Source organism: Rhinatrema bivittatum, chromosome 6 (genome assembly GCF_901001135.1).
Source record: "Rhinatrema bivittatum chromosome 6, aRhiBiv1.1, whole genome shotgun sequence".
NCBI lineage: Eukaryota > Metazoa > Chordata > Amphibia > Gymnophiona > Rhinatrematidae > Rhinatrema > Rhinatrema bivittatum.
In genome coordinates this window covers 85,868,249-85,890,424 of record NC_042620.1, presented here as the reverse complement: position 1 = coordinate 85,890,424, position 22,176 = coordinate 85,868,249, and the positions used below count along the sequence as shown (strand labels likewise).

General features: G+C 44.5%; 1 protein-coding gene across 1 annotated transcript in view; it reads left to right on the top strand.

Annotated features, from left to right (window-relative positions):
- Positions 1 to 22,176, top strand: part of CCDC148 (coiled-coil domain containing 148) — a 460,662-nt gene that overhangs the window by 219,822 nt on the left and 218,664 nt on the right. The window contains exon 11 of the mRNA XM_029605544.1: positions 13,978 to 14,118. Within this exon, the coding sequence (XP_029461404.1) occupies positions 13,978 to 14,118 (141 nt within the window). The remainder of the gene's footprint in view (positions 1 to 13,977; positions 14,119 to 22,176) is intronic.

Genomic DNA, 22,176 nt, shown 5'->3' with positions numbered 1-22,176 from the left:
GTCCCGAAGACGGCAGCGGCTCCAGCCGCTGCAGGAAACCCCGGGGGTGGCTCCAGCCGCTACTACAACCTGGGAATGCGGCCTGCAGCCCCGGTGGAGGACGGTGACGGCGGCGGAGGCTCCGTGCCGTGAAGAAGGTAGAAATCCGCGGCTCCAGCTGCGGTGAAGGCAGGCAACACGGGCAGCCTTCGGGCCGCGAAGAGCATAAAATCCGCGGCTCCGGCCACGCTGGAAGGCCCAATGTCGGCGGCGTCCATGCTGCGTCGGGTGAAGAGGAACAGCAACGGTGAGTGCCTGCTCATGGGGGGACCCGCGGGCAGCGATTCATAACACTTGCTATTCTACCTGCCTTGCCACTGTCACCCCTCCTGCTCCCATCACTTTTGTTGCTACCCAGATGAAGCTACCACCCCAATAGGCGGAATATTTAGAGGTATTCTCCAAAAAACTGGCTGAGACGCTGCCTCCTCACCACTCCTATGACTGCAAGATCAAACTCCTTCCTGGCAAGGACCCTCCGTGAGGCAGAGTATATCCTCTCTTGGGGCCTGAGATCCAGGCTATGAGCACAAATATCCAAGAGAATCTCACTATAGGCTTCATCCATCTGTCCTCCTCACCTGCAGTAGCAGTCGTCTTCTTTGTCACAAAAAAGGACAGGATGCTTGGGGGCGAGGAGCCAAGATGGCAGCTTGACGCCGACACTGCTCTGCCCGGCTCTTGCTTTTAGTTTCTTCTTTGGGCCGAAAAATGCCTTTCCTGATTCCATCTAAGAGGAAGGGGAAAGTAAGAACCTCCCCCTCGGTGCCCCTTCCTCCGTCCAGGCAGCAAACTATTCAGCAATGTCTGGCTGCGGCTTCTGCTTTGGGGACTTTAGTTCCGACTGCCATGGTGTGTGGAGTAGAACTCACCATGGCCTAGGAGGAGGCATCGTAAAGTCCCCTAGATGTCCGTCCACCACCGGCTGCAAGGGGGGGGGGGGCTGCAGCAGCTTGCTGCGCTAAGCCCGAAGTAATTTCTCAAGCAGCAGATGCCGAGGGAGCAGCTTCGTTGTACTCCCCTGTGTTGAGAGCTTCTACGATCTGCGCTGATGGTCTGGACTTCCCCCCCCCCCCCCCTCCCCCCTGTTTGGTGAGAATTTCCAAGGGGGGATGAGTGTTGAGGAGATAAAAGTTGGGACTCAGTCTATGGAGGGAGTCCCTTTCTTGGTTCAGAAACCCCTAGTAGTAACTCTGGAATCATTGTGGGATCTTGTTTCTCTGATGGGCAAAGCTTTTTCAGAGTGCTCCTCTAAGATTTATGCTTTGTCACAGCAAGTTGACTTACTTTATAGAAATAATACATCTCAACAATAGGAGTTTCATAAAAAATGTAAACAAATAGAAGAAGAAATACATACATTAGAGGAGTACAAAATTCTTTAATTCAAGACAGCGGCTCATTGAACAGAAGAGTAGAATTTGTTGAGAACAGACTGAGGCACTTAAATCTCTGACTCTTGAATTTTCCAAGGGTGGTGGGAGAGTTACCATGTTTAATCTTGAAGAGGTATTTCCTCGAAATTTTGGAGTTTTCTTCTGATGCAGTTTCCCCCTGGATAAAGTATATTTTTTACCATCTAGTCCAGGCTCTCGAATTCATCACCCACTGTTGATATGGTGAATTTGATGGACTACCTCGAGTCATCTAATTATGAAGTGGTATAATGAGCTACATTACTGATATCTTTGCTGATAGTGATTTAAGCTTAGTAATGAAGAAGTATTTAAGAAATCTAATGTATCATTTATGGGACAATCTGTGAGGATATTTCTGGACTTGGCCAAGGTTACACAAGAAAGAAGGAAGGGATTTCTGGCCTTGCATCAGGATACCCTGGCCTTAAGGGCATCCTTCTTTTTGAGATATCCATGTAAGTGTATAGTCAAGTATAATAGAGATAGCTTTTTCTTTTTTTCACCTGAGCAATTTAAGATCTTCCTTGATTCCAGGAAAATGTTATAATCCGGAAGAAGTGAAATTTAAGACACGTCTAATATACATTTTGGGAGCCACAGTAAGCTAAATCTTTACTTTTACTTAGATTTCCTTTATATCTCCATATTAGGCTGACTTCCCCCGCAGGTTGTGGTCTAATGAATACTGTGATTTTGTGATTTGGAAAAGTTTCTTTAATTATTATTTCTTTGTAAACTATGTATCATGTTTCTGAAGCAAAATGGATTCTTTGTGTAAATTATTTTGAAATTTCAATAAATAATAAATTTGAAAAAAAGACAGGATGCTTTGGCCCTGCATAAGCTACAGAGGTCTTAATGCTATCACCAAAGAGGATCGCTGCCCCCTATCATTATATCTGAGCTGTTTGATTGACTTTAAGGAGCTTGGGTCTTTTCTAAACTGGATCTCCAGGGGGCATACACTTCATTCGAATTAAGCACGGAGTTGAATGGAAGACTGCCTTCAATACAAGGGACAGACACAATGAATATTTAGTAATGCCCTTTGGGCGGTGCAATGTCCTGGCAATCTTTAAAAAAATGGTGAATGACATTTTCCAGGACCTCCTATACTCCTCTGTAGTTATATACTTGGATGACATCCTCATCTTTTCCTAGTCTCTCTCTAACCCTAGATCCCATGTAAAATCAGTACTCTAGCTCCTATGTGACCATCATCTGTATGCCAAGTTGGAGATATGTTTCTTCGAGCAAGAACAGCTACCATTCCTGAGGTACATCATCTCCAGTCAAGACTAAGCATGGACCCTAAAAAAAAACAGAAGGCCGTCCTGGAATGGCCCCAGCTGATGGGCTTGCGAGCATTACAAAGATTTCTCAGATTCGCTATTAGTATCGGAAATTTAGCCATGGATACTCCACTCTCACCATACCACTCATAGCCTTAACATGAAAATGCGTGCATACGAGAAGCTGGCCTCTGGAAGTGGTTGAAGCCTTTCAGAAGCATAAACAAGCCTTTACCCAAGGACCCTGTCTCTGGTATCTGGACACCTCTTGCCCTTTTGTTCTCAAGGTAGATGCTTCTTGCCATGGGGTTGGGGCTGTCCTCAGCCAACACTGCACAGAAGGAAAACTTCTCCCTTGTTCCTTCTTCTCTAGGAAGTTCTCTCCAGCAGCGAAGAACTATACTATCTGAGACAGAGAATTTCTCACCATTAAACACACCCTTGAAGAGTAGCGGCATCTCTTGGAAGGCTCTCATCACAAGATTACTATATATATGGATCATAAAAACTTAGAATACCTTCCACATGCTCAATGCCTTAATCCCTGGCAGGCTTGCTGGTCCCTCTTCTTTTCTCAATTTGACTTGAGCTTCATTATTGACCAGCCGAGAAGAACCTCCAAGTGGATCCATTATCCTGGTCCTTCCTAACTGAAGATACCACAGACGTTCTGCGACATATTATCAACTCAGCAAGGATCCTCCTGGCCTCCACTGCATCCGTTCCAGCAGGGAAGACGGTCATCCCCAAGAGATTCTGAGAAAAAGTGTTGAAGTGAGTGCACAACTCTCATGTAGCAGGGCACCCGGGAATGTCCAGAACTCTCGAGCTCCTTCAGTGCCACTACTGGTGGCTGCGCATCAAGGAAGATGTGAAAACTATGTGAGGTCCTGCCCAAACTGCGCACAGAATAAAATTTAATGTGCCTAACCCTGGGAGCTGTTACAGCCGTTGCCAGTCTCTATCAATCCCTGGACACACATATCCACAGATTTCATTGTGGACCTCCCTCTCTCTCAGCTCCATGGTGTTGTGGGTCATCGTGGATAGGTTCTCTAAGATGGCTCATTTTGAGCCGTTTGCTGGGCTTCCCTCAGTTCCTGAACTAGTCCACTTCTTTGTTCAACATGTTTTTCGTTTTTATGGCTTGTCATCCCATAGTCTGTCTGTCAGAGGCTTTCAGTTTACTGCCCGTTATTGGAAGGCCATCTGTCATAAGTTTGGCATCTCTCTAGACCAGCAGTTCTCAACCGGTGTGTCGCGACACACTAGTGTGTCGCCAAGCACCGGCAGGTGTGTCGCGGCTCCCGGTGCCCCACTGCCCCGCTTGTGCTTCCCTTCTCCCCAGGGGCAGGACTGAAGAGTGGAAAGATGCTGCGCGCCGCCGGCGGGGCCGAAGAAGGAAGCGATGCTGCGCGCCGCCGGCGGGGCCGAAGAAGGAAGTGATGCTGCGCGCCACCGGCGGGGCCGAAGAAGGAAGCGATGCTGCGCGCCACCGGCGGGGCCGAAGAATGGAGACACTGCGCGCCACCGGCGGGGCCGAAGAATGGAGACACTGCGCGCCACCGGCGGGGCCGAAGAAGGAAGCGATCCTGCGCGCCACCGGCGGGGCCGAAGAATGGAGACGCTGCGCGCCACCGGCGGGGCCGAAGAATGGAGACGCTGCGCGCCACCGGCGGGGCCGAAGAATGGAGACGCTGCGTGCCACCGGCGGGGCCGAAGAAGGAAGCGATCCTGCGCGCCACCGGCGGGGCCGAAGAATGGAGACGCTGCGCGCCACCGGCGGGGCCGAAGAAGAAAGAGACGCTGCGCGCCACCGGCGGGGCCGAAGAAGAAAGCGATGCTGCGCGCCACCGGCGGGGCCGAAGAATGGAGACGCTGCGCGCCGCCACCAGCAAATGAAGAGTGATCTGTGCGCCACCGCCAGAGGCCAGGCTGGCGGGACGAAGAGCAGAGAGACCCTGCACACCGCCAGAGGCGGTTGGAGAGACGTTGCACGCCGCTGGAGGTCAGGCCAGCAGCGACTGATAAGCGGAGGCCAGGCATATTGGGCCAAACAATGAGAAGAGGCTCCATGTGAGCTTGTGGGTGTGGGTGTGTGTGTGTGGTAGATTGGGTGCATGAGTGGCAGCTTTGTGTGTGTGTGTGTGTGTGTGTGTGTGGTAGAATGGGTGCAGGAGTGGCAGCTTTGTGTGTGTGTGGTAGAATGTGTGCAGGAGTGGCAGCTGTGTGTGTATGTGGGTAGAATGGGTGCAGGAGTGGCAGCTTTGTGTGTGTGTGTGGGTAGAATGGGTGCAGGAGTGGCAGCTGTGTGTGTGTGTGTGGGTAGAATGGGTGCAGGAGTGGCAGCTTTGTGTGTGTGTGGTAGAATGGGTGCAGGAGTGGCAGCTTTGTGTGTGTGTGTGTGTGTGTGTGTGGTAGAATGGGTGCAGGAGTGGCAGCTTTGTGTGTGTGTGTGTGGTAGAATGGGTGCAGGAGTAGCAGCTGTGTGTGTGGTAGATTGGGTGCAGGAGTGGCAGCTTTGTGTGTGTGTGTGTGTGTGTGTGTGTGTGTGTGGTAGAATGGGTGCAGGAGTGGCAGCTTTGTGTGTGTGGGTAGAATGGGTGCAGGAGTGGCAGCTTTGTGTGTGTGTGGTAGAATGGGTGCATGAGTGTGTGTGTGGTAGAATGGGTGCAGGAGTGGCAGCTTTGTGTGTGTGTGGTAGAATGGGTGCCTGGGTGCATGAATGGCAGCTGTGTGTGTGTGTGGTAGAATGGGTGCATGAGTGGCAGCTTTGTGTGTGTGTGTGTGGTAGAATGGGTGCAGGAGTGGCAGCTTTGTGTGTGTGTGGTAGAATGGGTGCAGGAGTGGCAGCTTTGTGTGTGTGGTAGAATGGGTGCAGGAGTGGCAGCTTTGTGTGTGTGGTAGAATGGGTGCAGGAGTGGCAGCTTTGTGTGTGTGTGGTAGAATGGGTGCATGAGTGTGTGTGTGGTAGAATGGGTGCCTGGGTGCATGAATGGCAGCTGTGTGTGTGTGTGTGGTAGAATGGGTGCATGAGTGGCAGCTTTGTGTGTGTGTGGTAGAATGGTACCTGAGTGCATGAATGAGAGCTTGTGTGTATGCGTGGTACAATCGGTGCATGAGTGGCAGCTTTGTGTGTATATGTGGTAAACTGGTACCTGGGTGCATGAGTGAGAGCTTGTGTGTGTGGTACAATGGGTGCATGAGTGGCAGCTTTGTGTGTGTTTGGTACAATGGGTGCATGATTGGCAGCTTTGTGTGTTTGTGTGGTACAGTGGGTGCATGAGTGGCAGTTTTGTGTGTGTGTGGTAGAATGGGAGCCTGGGTGTGTGAGTGGCAGCTTTGTGTGTGTGTGGTGGAATGGGAGCAAGAGCATTTGTGTGTGATTGAGAGCTTCTATGTAAGTGACAGAGCATGTGTGTGATTGAGAGAGAGACTGTCAGAGGTGATGTGTTTCTGTGAGAGCGAGACAGAGATTGGTCAGTGAAGTGATTGGTGTGTGTGAAAGAGAGACAGAGACTGGTCAGGGAGGTGACTGGTCTGTGTGAGAGAGACAGAGACTGGTCAGGGAGGTGACTGGTGTGTGTGTGAGGAAGAGATACTAGTTAGGGAGGTGACTAGTGTCTGTGTGAGAGAGACAGTGACTGGTCAGGGAGGTGACTGGTGTGTGTGTGAGGAAGAGATACTAGTTAGAGAGGTGACTGGTGTCTGTGTGAGAGAGACAGCGACTGGTCAGGGAGGTGACTGGTGTGTGTGTGTGAGGAAGAGATACTAGTTAGGGAGGTGACTAGTGTCTGTGTGAGAGAGACAGCGACTGGTCAGGGAGGTGACTGGTGTGTGTGTGAGGAAGAGATACTAGTTAGGGAGGTGACTGGTCTGTGTGAGACAGGTTGTGACTGGTTGTGGGCCCTAAGGAAGAGGACTGTGAGGACAGAGCTTCAGCAGCCACTGCTGCTTCTGGTGAGTGCCTTTGGCCTTGGCCTGCAAGGAAAAGGAGTAGGAGAGTTGCTGGAGAGGGTAAGTAAAAGTGGCTTTTTAAGCTTATTTTTCTTGATTGACTGCCATTTTAATTATTGGGTATTATGGGATGTGTCTGCTGTTTTGAAATATTTTATTGATATTTGGACAATGTGTAATCATTTTTATGAGTTTTTAATTGTTGGATGTTATTTTGTTCATCAGCTATTTTATAACATTTATTAGTATAGTTTTACAATTGTTTCTAAGTGGGTTTCTATCTATAGCAGCTTGGCTTGCTCCATTTTCCTAATAGTAGGTGTGTTAGTGTTTAAGGCCTGGTTAAATATTTGTAGTAGTAAATTATTGTGTTTTCATAAGGTCGGGGTATTGTGCCTGCCAGTAAAGAGAGTTTGTTTTGCTTTTACTGAGATGTCATCAGAACCAGAATATCTTTTTTGTATGGCGAGTTGTATGGGTAATGCCCTAGTTCTGCTTTGCACCCATTTTTGGGGGTCGAGGGGGTTCCTGAGGATGCAGAATGTATATTTACATTTTGCCCCGTGACGGTCACATGTTCAGTGTGTCACACATGTGAGAACCATCTGTCAGGTGTGTCCCGGCCGAAAAAAGGTTGAGAACCACTGCTCTAGACTTCACTACAGCCTATCATTCCATGCAGCAGGACACCACCAAGAATCTTTGCAGCCAGACACTGCTGCTCTAGTTCCCCTCTGGAGCGCCTTCTTAAATGGTCCATAGTGGAAAAACTTCAGTGGTGCCTACCAATGATGTCAGGTCCTCTGCCCTATAAAGGGCCTCCCGTGGCACTCACACTTTGCCTCAGCAATGGGTCGACTCTAACTAGAGTGCTGTTGTTGCTCCTGTGTCTCCAGCCTTCCTTGTCTTCAGCCTTGCCAGCCTTCCTTGTCTTCAGCCTCGTCCAGCCTTCTTCATCTGTCAGCCTGCCTGTCCTCAGACTGATTCTCGGAACAGACCTCATCCCAACCACCTACCATTCTTGCTTGTCGCCTGCCTTGACCATAGCCTGTGACCTGACCATTTTTATTTGCTGCCTACCGTGACCTCTGCCTGACCACCAACCATCCTTGCTTGTCGCCTGCCTTGACCACAGCCTGACATCAGAACCACTCTTCAGTGTATACTTCAGAGACTTCCACCTAAGACCTGCTGACTCCCAGAACCTAAAGGCTCAATTCAAGGGGAAAGGGACTGGTAAAGCCGAAACTCCAGCTCAATCTCTGCACTGTCTACCCCGCCAATTGGCGGTGAGGACTTACAGAGCCTTCCCTGTAAGTTGTACCAATCTCACCCCAACACATGGGTCCACAGATCTAACATTTAAGATGGCAACCATGCATTATACTGACTTCCTTTCCGAGAGATGCTTCAGGAGAGCTGGAAATCATGACTGAATGTATACCGCATATCAGACTTTCTATGTGGTTTCCAAGAAAACATTCATAAAATCAATAAAAACATAAAATGATAAAAGAAACATACTTATAAATACACTAAATACAAGACATAAAAACATTAAAAGGTATTTATATCACTTGTGCAAATAAAGTACCAACAGAATTTGATAAAGTACTACTCTTAAATAGATAAACCATCTTGCTCATCACTTATATTTTAGGAAATGCCTGTTTCAAAAAGGCATCTCTAACCAGTTTCCTGAATTTTAATGCCTCCTTTAGTGGTCAAGGCAAAGAGCTCCATAGTTCCAGGTCTTTCTTATTTATTTATTTATTTATTTATTTATTTATTTATTTATTTATTTAAACCGTTTTTCTATACCGACATTAGTAGGCACATCATGTCGGTTTACATACAACTTTAGATTGGAAAAGTCTTGAACATAAAAAAGTCTTGAACATAAAATAAACACTCATGAGACCCATCGAGTCTTACCAATCTGAAAGATAGAATATCCAGTTGGTTTGACAATGTTGATCTTAAAGACCTTGCTGATTGGTATAGTTTTAATGAAGCATTAAAACTAATGAGAACAAGGCCATTCAGGCCCTTGAACACTATTGTAAGGATTTTAAACTTAATCCATCAGCTAATTGTAGCCAGTGAAATTTTATCATGGGATAGGTGGCGATATCCTTTCGTGGATTACAAACTGGCTAAAAGACAGGAAACAGAGAGTAGGATTAAATGGATAATTTTCTCAGTGGAAGGGAGTGGGCAGTGGAGTGCCTCAGGGATCTGTATTGGGACCCTTACTTTTCAAAATATTTATAAATGATCTGGAAAGAAATACAATGAGTGAGGTAATCAAATTTGCAGATGATACAAAATTGTTCAGAGTAGTTAAATCACAAGCAGATTGTGATAAATTGCAGGAAGACCTTGTGAGACTGGAAAATTGGGCATCGAAATGGCAGATGAAATGTAATGTGGATAAGTGCAAGGTGATGCATATAGGGAAAAATAACCCATGCTATAGTTACACAATGTTAGGTTCCATATTAGGTGCTACCAACCAAGAAAGAGATCTAGGCGTAATAGTGGATAACACATTGAACTCGTCGGTTCAGTGTGCTGCGGCTGTCAAAAAAGCAATCAGAATTTTGGGAATTATTAGAAAGGGAATGGTGAATAAAACTTTTTACTTTTCCTAGAAGCCTCTCATGAGGAACTTTGTCAAACGCCTTCTGAAAATCCAAGTATACTATATCTACCAGTTCACCTTTATCCACATGTTTATTAACTCCTTCAAAAAAGTGAAGCAGATTTGTGAGGCAAGACTTGCCCTGGGTAAAGCCATGCTGACTTTGTTCCATTAAACCATGTCTTTCTATATGTTCTGTGATTTTGATGTTTAGAACACTTTCCACTATTTTTCCTGGTCCTGAAGTCAGGCTAACCAACTATTCTTGATTGCTGCCTGCCCTGACCTCTGCCTGGAACACCAACTACTCTCATCTGCTACCTGGAAAACGACCTCCTGCTTGATCTCACTATGTCTGGACTGAACTTGCTACTGAGCCTGCCTGGCTGACAATTCTGCATATAGACTCTGGCCTTGATTCTAGCAATACACTCGTCCACTCTGTTCTGGCCTCCTGCAACCTCCAGAGCATATTTACTTTCATCCAAATCATAATATTTATGAGATTTAAAAATATCATGTTTGACTTTTATGTTCTGTTGGCTTACAAAACTCCTAATCAGTTGATATACCTTCAGTTTGCTTTTGTATTATAGGCATTTGTATCACTATAAAGTTATCATCAATAAAAAAAGACATTTCTGAGTATTGCAGTCTCCAGTGTAGCCTTAATGTTGTGGACAATATTTAAGTTGTGACCTTTTAAAGTCTTAAAGCTTAAAATATAAATATTTCTAAGTGTTCTGTAATTATCTTTGTAACCAGTTGGGAAGATAAAAATGTGGATGCTAATTATACCAGATTTAGTACATACGTTCTAGTTTCTAGAAGCTGTGTTTTGGTAGTTGCATTGGAAATCAAATTATTTCCAGACTTTCAGGAAGCAATGATGGAAAAAAAAACATTTTTAAAATTATTTTTCAAAAGTTTCAGGCACATTTTAATTCTCAATTGATATACGGTAAATAAAAAATGTTTTAAATGGTATTCCTTTATCACAACAAACTTCGTAATCAATTATGCTGTCATAAGATAACAGGAATTCAATGAGATATTTTGATAAGACTCTTTTCAGAAGAGTTGGTGTTGAAAGTACCTTCTGAAAACACGCTGAGGTAGATTTTAAAAACATACGCGCGTGCGTACTTTTGTTCGCGCACCAGGCGCAAACAAAAGTACACTGGATTTTATAAGATACGCTCGTAGCCGCGCGTATCTTATAAAATCCGGGGTCGGCGCGCGCAAGGGGGTGCACATTTGTGCAACTTGCTCGCGCCAAGCCTTGCGCGCGCTGCCCGTTCCCTCCGAGGCCGCTCCGAAATCGGAGCGGCCTCGGAGGGAACTTTCTTTCTACCCCCCTGCACCTTCCCTTCCCTTCCCCTACCTAACCCACCCCCCTGGCCCTATCTAGACCCCCCCCCTACCTTTATCGGAGAAGTTACTACTGCCTCCAGGCAGCTGTGTCGGGGCCCTCGGCCACGCCCCCGAACCGCCCACACACACCCCGGACACCCCCCCGATCCCTAACCGTACCCAGTTAGGGATCGGGGGTGTGTCCCATGACCCATGCCCCACGACCACGCCCCCAACCGCCCCTTTTTGCAAGCCCCGGGACTTACGCGCGTCCCGGGGCTTGCGCGCGCCGCCGAGCCTATGCAAAATAGGCTCGGCGCGCGCAGGGGGGGTTTGGGGTAGGTTTTCGGGGGGTACACGCGTACCTCTTTGAAAATATACCCCTGTGTATATTATTGAAATTGCAGTCCCTTTCCAAATTTTTTTTTAACTCATTATTTTAACATATATCAGTACAGAAAAAAGAAAAGAAACAATCTGACTTTAGGACCACAGTGGTATCCCCTCCCCCCCTCCCTTCCAGAAGAGAACAGAATCAAGATGTTAATCGATACGGATCAAATTGACAAAGTTACATAGCAATTATAGACAAGCAAACAAGTACATCACTCCCAGCTACGAGGACCATCTTGCAATCCTTAGGAAGGATGGTTATTCTGATATGGCCAGTAGGGGGACCAGATTTTATCATATAACCACATATTGGGGCAGATTTTAAAAGCCCTGCGTGCCGGCGCGCGCAAAGCCCCGGGACGCGCGTAAGTCCTGGGGCTTTGCTCGGGGGGCGTGTCGGTGGTGGCACGGCATTCGGGGGTGTTCCGGGGGCGGGGCTGTGGGTGTGGTGCTGGCCTGGGGTAGCTTGGGCAGGCTTAACTTTCTTAATAAAGGCAAGGGGGGGATTTAGTTAGGGCTGGGGGTGGGTTAGGTAGGGGAAGGGAGGGGAAGGTGGGGGGGGCCAGAAAAAAAGTTCCCTCCAAGGCCGCTCCGATTTCAGAGCGGCTTCGGAGGCAACGGAGGCAGGCTGCTCGGCTCGGCGCGCGCAGGTTGCACAATTGTGCACCCCCCCCTGCGTGCGCTGACCCTGGATTTTGTAACATGCGCACGGCAGTGTGCGCATGTTATAAAATTGGGTGTAGATTTGTTCGCGCTGGGTTGCGCGAACAAATCTACGCCCGCTCATAACTTTAAAAATCTACCCCATCTCCTTTCCCAGGATAAGGCGACAAACCACCATAACAGATCACCAAAAAGCCACAATAAAGTCACAGGTCCACCAGACATGAATATAGGAACCTGGATGACTACATCCTCACCAGCTCAACCCGTGGATTCAGGAGAAAATTTGGCATAAAATAAAGGTCCAAATTTGTTTTTGATGCTTGTCATACTGCAGACATGCAATATTTGGTAGACATTTGTGACAGAACATTAGGTGAGGACTTATTTGCACTTCCACTATTGTAAATTATATTTACAATGATATAAACTTGTTTTACCAAAACATATGTGTTTGAATAGCAGAAGCTAGGTTTTAATAATTTTATTGGGAAGACTGGATGAGCCTTATGATCCTTCTTTGCTTCATATTCTATTTTTCTCTGTTTTGCCTGGGTGATGGGACACTATTGGTTTATTATGAGAAGCCTGAAGTTTACAGACTAGCTTTTGCAAAGGCAAGATAAGTCTATCTACAAGCTTCTAATTGGTTCCGTTAATAGCAGATGTACTGGATGATGATGCTTTGTAACTTCTGCAATAAGTGAAGCTACCACCAAACCACAGGCTAGACTAGATAAAATGCCTAGCTTACTCTGAGACAGAACTATAATAGGATAGATGCATATTGTACTATCATTAAAAACTGCATTTTATTTGACTCAAACAAAAAATACTGCTGTCCTCAGAAAGAATCTGGTTAATTAAAGCACAGTACAGGTTTCGGTTCTAAGAGAACTGCCATCATCTCCCACTGTAATCATGTGTCTTGTGGAAAGCAATAGCAACATAACTTTGCAATCAAGCTAAAATTATTTTCCATTTTTCAAGATTGTTTAGAACACCATAACAGACAATCCAGTTAATATGGACAGAACTATTTTGTTTAACAAAGATATCATCAGTGAAATAGCAGCAGTTTACTTCCTGCTTTTCTGTAGTGTATGTTGAATATATATTTACTGTTCAGAAATAACATGATCAAGAATGAAAAGTACAGGAGAATTTCAATTAGCTTATCCTGAAGTGAAATACAATATATATCATCAATTATGTCACTTAAATAAACTCTCTCTCTCTTAGCTGGATTGCATTATTGAAGTGTAAGTAAAACCTTGAAACTAGATAATTTTAATTTGATAGTATAGTTATTATTGCAATTGCCATCTATAACACACAATTACAGTCTGATGACAATAGTTCATTTTTTAATAACTAGAAATGACTGTTCACAAAATTATTATTTTGCTGACAGAAGTTATTTTATTTTAAAATGTTTACTGTAATTCTGTGAATGAGCTACTTTGAAATGGTTGAAGTAAATGGCAAAACCTTTTCCCATGACACCATACTTTTTATTTACTTTTTCCTCTTTTTTTAGAATTTTAAAATGAGGTGTATTTTTAATGAACTTGTTGACATCTGACCTATTGATTTAGCAAACCTGTTTAGGCTCTATCAACAGAATGCCTACCCCTAGAATGGATTGTGTCTATGAATATGACCAAAAGAGTCTCCACATCATCACTGTGAAGTGAGTGGAGGAGAAGCAGGGAAAGGAGGAACAGTGTCTCAGAATGAGTAATGGTTAGTACTGTAATTTGGAGCATGTGCAGGTTTTTTAATTATTTTTTTTTAATCAAGTCATTGAAGGGCTTAAACGATGGATGCCATTCCACATGTGTAAAGAACCCAGCACAGCCTGGCAACTCTGTTGAAATTAGGTCCTTTATTTATTTATTTATTTATTTTGGTGCTTTTATATACCGAGGTTTAGCAGTTAGCCATCACCCCGGTTTACAGTAGAACAACTTATTACACTGAAACCAGGACATGGAACATCGAGTGGTAGAGAATACATTGAACTTTAGAAATGCAGCCTGTCATGGGGTGCTCAGCAAAGCAAAAATAATTACATTACATGTTTCAGTATACTGATTGTATTGAACTTTGAACAGCAGTAATAAATGTTCTGTGTTACATAGTGAGCACAATTTTCCGGCTCTGGGATCTACTTTTTTGTTGTATAGGTATAGAACATGCAAATCTCTTATTTCAGGTTCTGCAATGGCGAGCAAACCAGGAAGAGACTGCCAGACTAGAAGCTGCTATTGCAGCCAGAAGAAGAGAAAAAGAAGAAGAAAATGAAAAGATATACAAGGAAAAAGAAATGCTTCACAGAGCAGAAGAAAAAGAAAAAGTATGGAAGTTTATTTCATACATGAATATATGGTATATGATATTTAAAAATGATCATCCATGGCTGTTGCTGTGGTTTACAGTGCTGTTTGCTGCATAACAGAGGATCCAAGTTTGGATTCTCAGTCTATCAAGGATAGTAGAGCCTAGGTGCACCATGGAGGTGATGTGCTCAGGCCTAAGGAGGGAGGGAAAGGATGGCTGCTAGAGTGACAGCCATTACTGGCAAATGAGGCCTCTGGTAGTTAAATGAGTTATTAAATTCCAATATATAATTTCTTTAGCTCTTGTGTTGCTATATCACTAACCAGGTTGTGGACTTCAGGAGAAAAATACCACATATATTTATTTATTTATTTATTGATTGATTCTGCTTTTCAGCACTTCAAAGTGGATTACATTCAGGTACTGTAGGTTTTCCCTATCCCCAGAGATATGTCCAGAAAGAGAAAAATAATGGTTCTGGAGTGATTTTCAAGTCTGATACTACTAGTGAGATTATTCAGCTGATAGTGTTGCCTTTCTAATGAGAACTCCAGCTGAACATTAACCTGAAATATATGCAAATTCTGTTTAAGTTTTTTCTTAGAAACAAAACTCTTTACTGTTCTGTACTCTGTGATACTGTATTTGGGTTTAATGACAGGCTTGTGCTACTAAGCAATAGTATTAAAAAAAACAATGGAAGATCTCAGAGCTGCAGCAAAATTACACTGCACTGCAGCAGATTGTAATCAAAGTATGTTGTCAGCATACAGGGAGCTTGCCTGATATAGTCTGTCTGCTAACTGATTATTTCCTTAGCAATATAAGTATTGGCTGCAAAAATCCAGAGTCCTCAGCAGCACTGACTCTCCCAAAAGAACCTACTGTTGATTATGGTAGTCAGCTATAAGCCAGCACATGGCAGATTGGACAGTATTAGAATTAGCATACTTATTTTAACTCACTGGGTGCACCTTATAAATGTTCAGTGTGAAGCCTGGCTAAGAAACAAAAACAGCAGGACACAGAGCTATCTTGTGCTGGCTTTCAGTATTGTTACTGACAATGCTGGAAAAAGATTGTAAATTAAATGAAGTTACTTGCAAAGGTAGCTGTATTGGAGAAGCTGAGGAATTTTGTATAACATTCTATAACAAGGGCAGATCATAAGGTTTAAGAGGATAGAAGGTAGAATATTTTGAAGGAAGAAGCATATAGCAAAGGGCAATTGTTTTTATTGTTTGTAGTGAGACATGAGGCATTAAGGAGCAGAATGGGAAAAAAACGAGCAATCAGACAGATATTATAGGTAGAGATGTAGTTGCATTTTGAAGTTTTGGAAGTTGAAAAATGTCATGCATCTAAATTTTGAAATAGTTTAGTATTTGAATGCCAGTATAATAATAATATTTCTTAACATTCAGACAGATGAAGCCAGAACCAGTGGGTTATGCACCTCTACCAGCAGATGGAGACGGAACAAAGCTGACATCATAGTATATATACTAGGGATGTGAATCGTTTTTCGACGATTAAAATTATCGTCCGATAATTTTAATATCGTCTTAAACCGTTATGGAACACAATACAATAGAGATTCTAACGATTTATCGTTATAAATCGTTAGAATCGTGAGCCGGCACACTAAAACCCCCTAAAACCCACCCCCGACCCTTTAAATTAAATCCCCCACCCTCCCGAACCCCCCCCCAAATGACTTAAATAACCTGGGTGTCCAGCGGCGGTCCGGAACGGCAGCGGTCCGGAACGGGCTCCTGCTATTGAATCTTGTTGTCTTCAGCCGGCGCCATTTTCCAAAATGGCGCCGAAAAATGGCGGCGGCCATAGACCAACACGATTCCACGGCAGGAGGTCCTTCCGGACCCCCGCTGGACTTTTGGCAAGTCTTTTGGGAGTCAGGAGGCCCCCCCCAAGCTGGCCAAAAGTTCCTGGAGGTCCAGCGGGGGTCAGGGAGCGATTTCCCGCCGCGAATCGTTTTCCGTACGGAAAATGGCGCCGGCAGGAGATCGACTGCAGGAGGTCGTTCAGCAAGGCGCCGGAACCCTCGCTGAACGACCTCCTGCAGTCGATCTCCTGCCGGCGCCATTTTCCGTACGGAAAACGATTCGCGGCGGGAAATCGCTCCCTGACCCCCGCTGGACCTCCAGGAACTTTTGGCCAGCTTGGGGGGGGCCTCCTGACCCCCACAAGACTTGCCAAAAGTCCAGCGGGGGTCCGGAAGGACCTCCTGCCGTGGAATCGTGTTGGTCTATGGCCGCCGCCATTTTTCGGCGCCATTTTGGAAAATGGCGCCGGCTGAAGACAACAAGATTCAATAGCAGGAGCCCGTTCCGGACCGCTGCCGTTCCGGACCGCCGCTGGACACCCAGGTTATTTAAGTCATTTGGGGGGGGTTCGGGAGGGTGGGGGATTTAATTTAAAGGGTCGGGGGTGGGGTTTTAGGGGGTTTTAATGTGCCGGCTCACGATTTTACGATTTTTCACGATATTTTACCCCCCCAAACGGCAACAATACGATTCCCTCCCCCTCCCAGCCGAAATCGATCGTTAAGACGATCGAGGACACGATTCACATCTCTAATATATACTCCTGCAATGACATCAACCTACCTGTATTCTCTGACTCCAGAAGATGGTGGACTTGCATCTCCCTACTGGGGATTACTTCAAGTTTTAGAAGGAGAAAGAAGAAGGAAATTTAATTTGCTTCGCTCTCCTGCGGTGTTACCAAATGTTCTCTCCTCCAGTTGAGAATTCCTGAGGTGATTTCTGTGGTTCCCTCAGATGAGTGCCTTGGTCCGGTCGCTGGTTTTTCAGCCAGCGTGGACTTAGATGTTGAAATAGCTGAAAGGCAGCGGGTGCAAGAAGTTGAGCGCAGTGGTGAAGTTATATGCCCTTTCCCCCCACAGCCGGAGACCGATTCTGTTCATAGCCGGGACAGACTGAGCTCAGATTAAATAACATTTTTTTTTTTGTTATTTATTTATTTGTTTGTTTGTTTTTATATACCGACATTCACCCAGGGGTATCACATCACATTGTAAGCAGAGTGAGTTTTGTATAGAGTTCCTCTCTCCTTTGGTCTCTGTGCTTGGCATGCCAATCTGATGTGTGTTCCCGCTTCTGTGGGGGTTGGGCAATGCAAGCAGCTGGAGGGTTGAGAGGCCCTTTGGCCTAGGCCCCACTCTCAGGCTTCTTTCTTGTTCATTGCAGGGTAGGCTACGGCGGTGTTCACGCACTTTTCCCCTGCATATTAGGCTGCCCTCTTCGGTTTTGTCAGATTGTGAGAGTACATCTGGCTGTGCGTGCAGTAGCGAGCTTAATTGGACACTTAGTTGAATGTTTTGTTAAATGTCCAGTTGATTGGGAGCATCCATTTGCACGCCTAATTTTGTACATGCTTATATCTGCACCCCAGTGGTGTGGCCTTGGTGCCCAGCAGTTTATGGTATGGAATGCCTAAACTTTTGGATACCGAAATTAGGACATCTCTATTTTGGATGCTTGGTGCTCGCTTCAGCAGCACATATACTAAACTTTGAACACCCCAAAATATTTGGACTCCTAAGTTTTCAGACATCCAAGAAAATTCGAACAGCTAAATTTTGGACGCCAGATTTTTTTGAGGTGGCTTCAGCTGGATGCACACTTTTCAGATGCTTATTCAGCCTACTGATAGACTGATAGTGTTTGTTTGTTTGTTTGCTTATTTATTTATTTATTTATTTAAAGCTTTTTTATACAGACATTCGAAGGACATCTCATCGGTTTACATGTAACATTTGGGGAAACATTACAAAGAACTCAGTAACTTACAGTAAATAATAAATGAAAAAAGGAGGAGTAACAGTATAAAATCTAGATAATGAACATAAGTATGAAATGTTAGGGCAAATTAACTTGGGAGTACAAGAGGCAAATGTTAGGGCAAGATAACTTATGACTAAGAAACCTAAGTGCCTTTCCCTCTGTGCTGCATATCATATTTGGGCATCACAGCCAGGCGTTCCCTATAATTGAGCCAGCATTGCTTGGAGGCTCAGGAGGAATTGCATTCATCTGATTTTACTAAGCCTGGTTCTTCGCAGCCTGGTGTGGGACTGGAAAACAAAAGAGAAGGGTTGCATAACTGGACCTCCCCTAACAGGTTCGTCAGCGGGGGATGGTAATTCAGTGGGCTCAGAATAGGTGCCCCTAGTTTTGGCATGGATCCCTCTGCATCCTTTAGGTGCAGTCCTTGGCCCCAACCTCTATTGTTGGTTTTGGGTCATAGGCAGTGAAACTCCGCATGCATGGTGCTGCAGGTAAACGTCAGGGCGTGCCTAGATTGGCTGTCAATCTTTCCGATGGGGATCCTAATGGCATGAATGATGAAAAACGATCATTGTTCCCTGGAGGTTGGAAATTTTTCTAGGATTGGAACCTTTGCAACTCTTTTATAAAGATGAATTACTGGCCCTGATTCTCAGACATTGAGAATGTTGGGATTGCATCCATGTCTGAGCCAAAGAAAGATCTCATATTATGGAGGCCATTCAATAATTAATTGATCTTGAGTGAAATTAGCTTCTGGAGTGCTCCAAAGGGGACAGGTCTTGGAAGGTCTGTACCCCCTGGACCCGGCTGTGTGAGAGCAATTACATTTTCCAAAGATAGAAGTGCTTGTGTGTGTTGTCACCAAGTGGACCAACCTTTTAAAGGTTCACTCTTGTTTGGGAGTGAACTGGAGGAGATGGCCAAAAAAGGGGAGAGTCCCAGGTTCCTGAATTATCAGAAGATGAGAAACAGGTACCACAAGCCTTTAGTACGAGGGGCCGTACAAGAGGATTCACATGTTTTCGACCCTACATAGGAGCAGCTTTTCAGAGGACTCAACATTTGGGTAGATCCAAGTCCTTTGTCTCAACCCACCCAGACGAGGTGCAGGCTCCAGGAATAAAGGTGTGCTGACCCTCCGTTGGGTTTTTATTGGCAGGCTTCTGCCAAGGAGGGAAGGGTTAGGTCAGCTGTCATAGCTGGTAATTTGATTATTAGGAATGTAGACAGCTGGGTAGCTGGTGGGCATGAGGACCGCCTGGTAACATGCCTAACTGGTGCAAAGGTGGTGAACCTCAGGCATGACCTAGATAGGATTTTAGACAGTGCTGGGGAGTTGCTAGCTGTCGTGGTCACCAACAACTTAGGAAAATGTGGGAGGGAGGTTCTGGAAGCCAAATTTAGGCTCTTAGGTAGAAAACTGAAATCCAGAACCTTTAGGGTAGAATTCTCTGAAATGCTCCCTGTTCCACGCGCAGGTCCCCGGAGGCAGGCAGAGCTCTGGAGTCCCAATGCATGGATGAGACGATGGTATAGGGAAGAGGGACTCAGTTTTGTAAGAAACTGGGGAACCTTTTGGGGAAGAGGGAATATTTTCCGAAGGGATGGGCTCCACCTTAACCAGAGTGAAACCAGGCTGCTGGCGCTAACTTTTAAAAAGGAGAGAGAGCAGCTTTTAAACTAGAACAAAGGGGAAAGCCGACAGTCACTCAGCAGCTCATGGTTTGGAGGGAGGTATCTTCAAAGGATACTAATGAAGCATTAGAGTTAGGGCATGCCAACAGAGAGGTTCCAATAATAAGAAAGGTAGTCCAAGTGCCTATAGTTAAAAACTCACCTAAGCTAAGATTCCAATTTATCCCTGTCAACTGAAAAGTAGAATGTAAATACAAACAAAAAACTCACTTTGAAATGTTTGTATGCTAATGCCAGAAGTCTAAGAAGTAAGATGGGAGAATTAGAGTGTATAGCAGTGAATGATGACATAGACTTAACTGGCATCTCAGAGACATGCTGGAAAGAGGATAACCAATGGGATAGTGCTGTACCGGGGTACAAATTATATCGCAATGACAGAGAGGAGCATCTTGGTGGCAGGGTGGTGCTTTATGTCCGGGATGGCATAGAGTCCAACAGGATAAAGATCCTGCATGAAATTAAATGTACAATTGAATCTTTATGGGTAGAAATCCCTTGTGTGTTGGGGAAGAGAATAGTGATAGGAATATACTATTGTCCTCCTGTCCAAAATGGTGAGACAGACAGTGAAAAGCTAAGAGAAATTAGGGAAGCTAACCAAACTGGTAGTGTAGTAATAATGGGAGATTTCAATTACCACTAGAAAGACGTCATGTAATTGTAATTTTTCTTAATGTGCTATTGCTTATGGAGCCATCATAACACCTACGGGCATACCAGCATATTTTTGCTTAAGGTTTTGCCACTTCGGGTCGTATTTAATCATTGGCCCAAGTCATTTATTCTTCTGTGTGGTTTTTTTTGTTTTGTTTTTTTTTGTTTTTTTTAATTTTTGTAAAATTCTGTATCGGGGTGAATACCTTCCTTGGGATGTTGTGTTTGAACACATAACTGTTTATAGTGTGAGATTTCAATTACCCCAATATTGACTAGGTAAGTGAAACATCAGGGCATGCTAGAGAAATAATGTTCCTGGATGAATAAAAGACAGTTTCATGGAGCAATTGGTTCAGGAGCCGATAAGAGAGGGAGCAGTTTTAGATCTAATTCTCAGTGGAGCACAGGATTTGGTGAGAGAGGTAACTCTGGTGAGGCCGCTTAGCAATAGTGGTCATAATATGATCAAATTTGATTTAATGACTGGACGGGGACAGTATGTAAATCCACGGATCTAGTGTTAAACTTTCAAACGGGAAAATTTGACAAAATAAGAAAAATAGAAAAAAAACTGAAAGGTGAAGCTACAAAGGTAAAAAGTGTGCAACAGGTGTGGACATTGTTAAAAAATACCATCCTAGAAGCACAGACCAGAAGTATTCCATTCATTAATAAAGGTGGAAGGAAGGCAAAACGATTACCAGCGTGGTTAAAAGGTGAGGTGAAAGAGGCTATTTTAGCCAAAAGATCTTCATTCAAAAACTGGAGGAAGAATCCATCAGAAGAAAATAGGATAAAGCATAAGCATTGGCAAGTTAAATGTAAGACATTGATATGACAGGCTAAGAGAAAATTTGGAAAGAAGTTGGCCATAGAGGCCATAGAGGCAAAAACTCAAAAACCTTTTTAAATATATCTGAAGCAGAAAACCTGCAAGGGAGTCAGTTGGACCATTGGATAATCAAGGGGTTAAAGGGGAATTTAGAGAAGATAAGGCCATTGTGGAAAGATAGAATTATTTTTTTGCTTCAGTGTTTACGAAGAGGATATTGGAGCGATATCCATTCCGGAGAAGGTTTTCATGGGTGATGATTCAGATCAACTGAACCAAATGACGGTGAACCTGGAAGATGTGGTAGGCCTGATTGACAAACTGAAAAGTAATAAATCACCTGGACTGGATGGTATATACCCCAGGGTTCTGAAAGAACTAAAAAATGAAATTTCAGACCTATTAGTAAAAACTTGTAACCTATCATTAAAATCATCCAATGTACCTGATGATTAGAAGATGGCTAATGTAACCCCCTATATTTAAAAAGGGATTCAGGGGTAATCCGGGAATCTTTAGACCGATGAGCCTGACTTCAGTACCAGGAAAAATCGTGGAAACTGTTATAAAGAAAATTACAAAACATTTAGAGACATGGTTTGATAGGACACAGCCAGCATGGATTTACCCAAATCTCCTACTTTTTTTTTGAAGGGTGAATAAATGTGGAGAAAGTGAACCGGTAGATGTGGTGTATTTGGATTTTCAGAAGGCGTTCGACAAAGTCCCGCATGAGAAGCTTCTGAGAAAACTAAAAAGTCATGGTGATGTCCTTTTGTGGATTGCAAGTTGGTTAAAAGACAGGAAATAGAGAGTAGGATTAAATGGTCAGTTTTCACAGTCGAAAAAGGTAAACAGTGGAGTGCCTCAGGGATCTGTTCTTTGACCTGTGCTTTTTAATATATTTATAAATGATCTGGAAAGGGGTACAACAAGTGAGGTGACCAGATTTGCGGATGACACAAAATTATGCAGCGTAGTTAAATTTCAAGTGGATTGTGATGAATTACAGGAGTATCTTGCGAGACTGGAAGATTTGGCTTCCAAATGT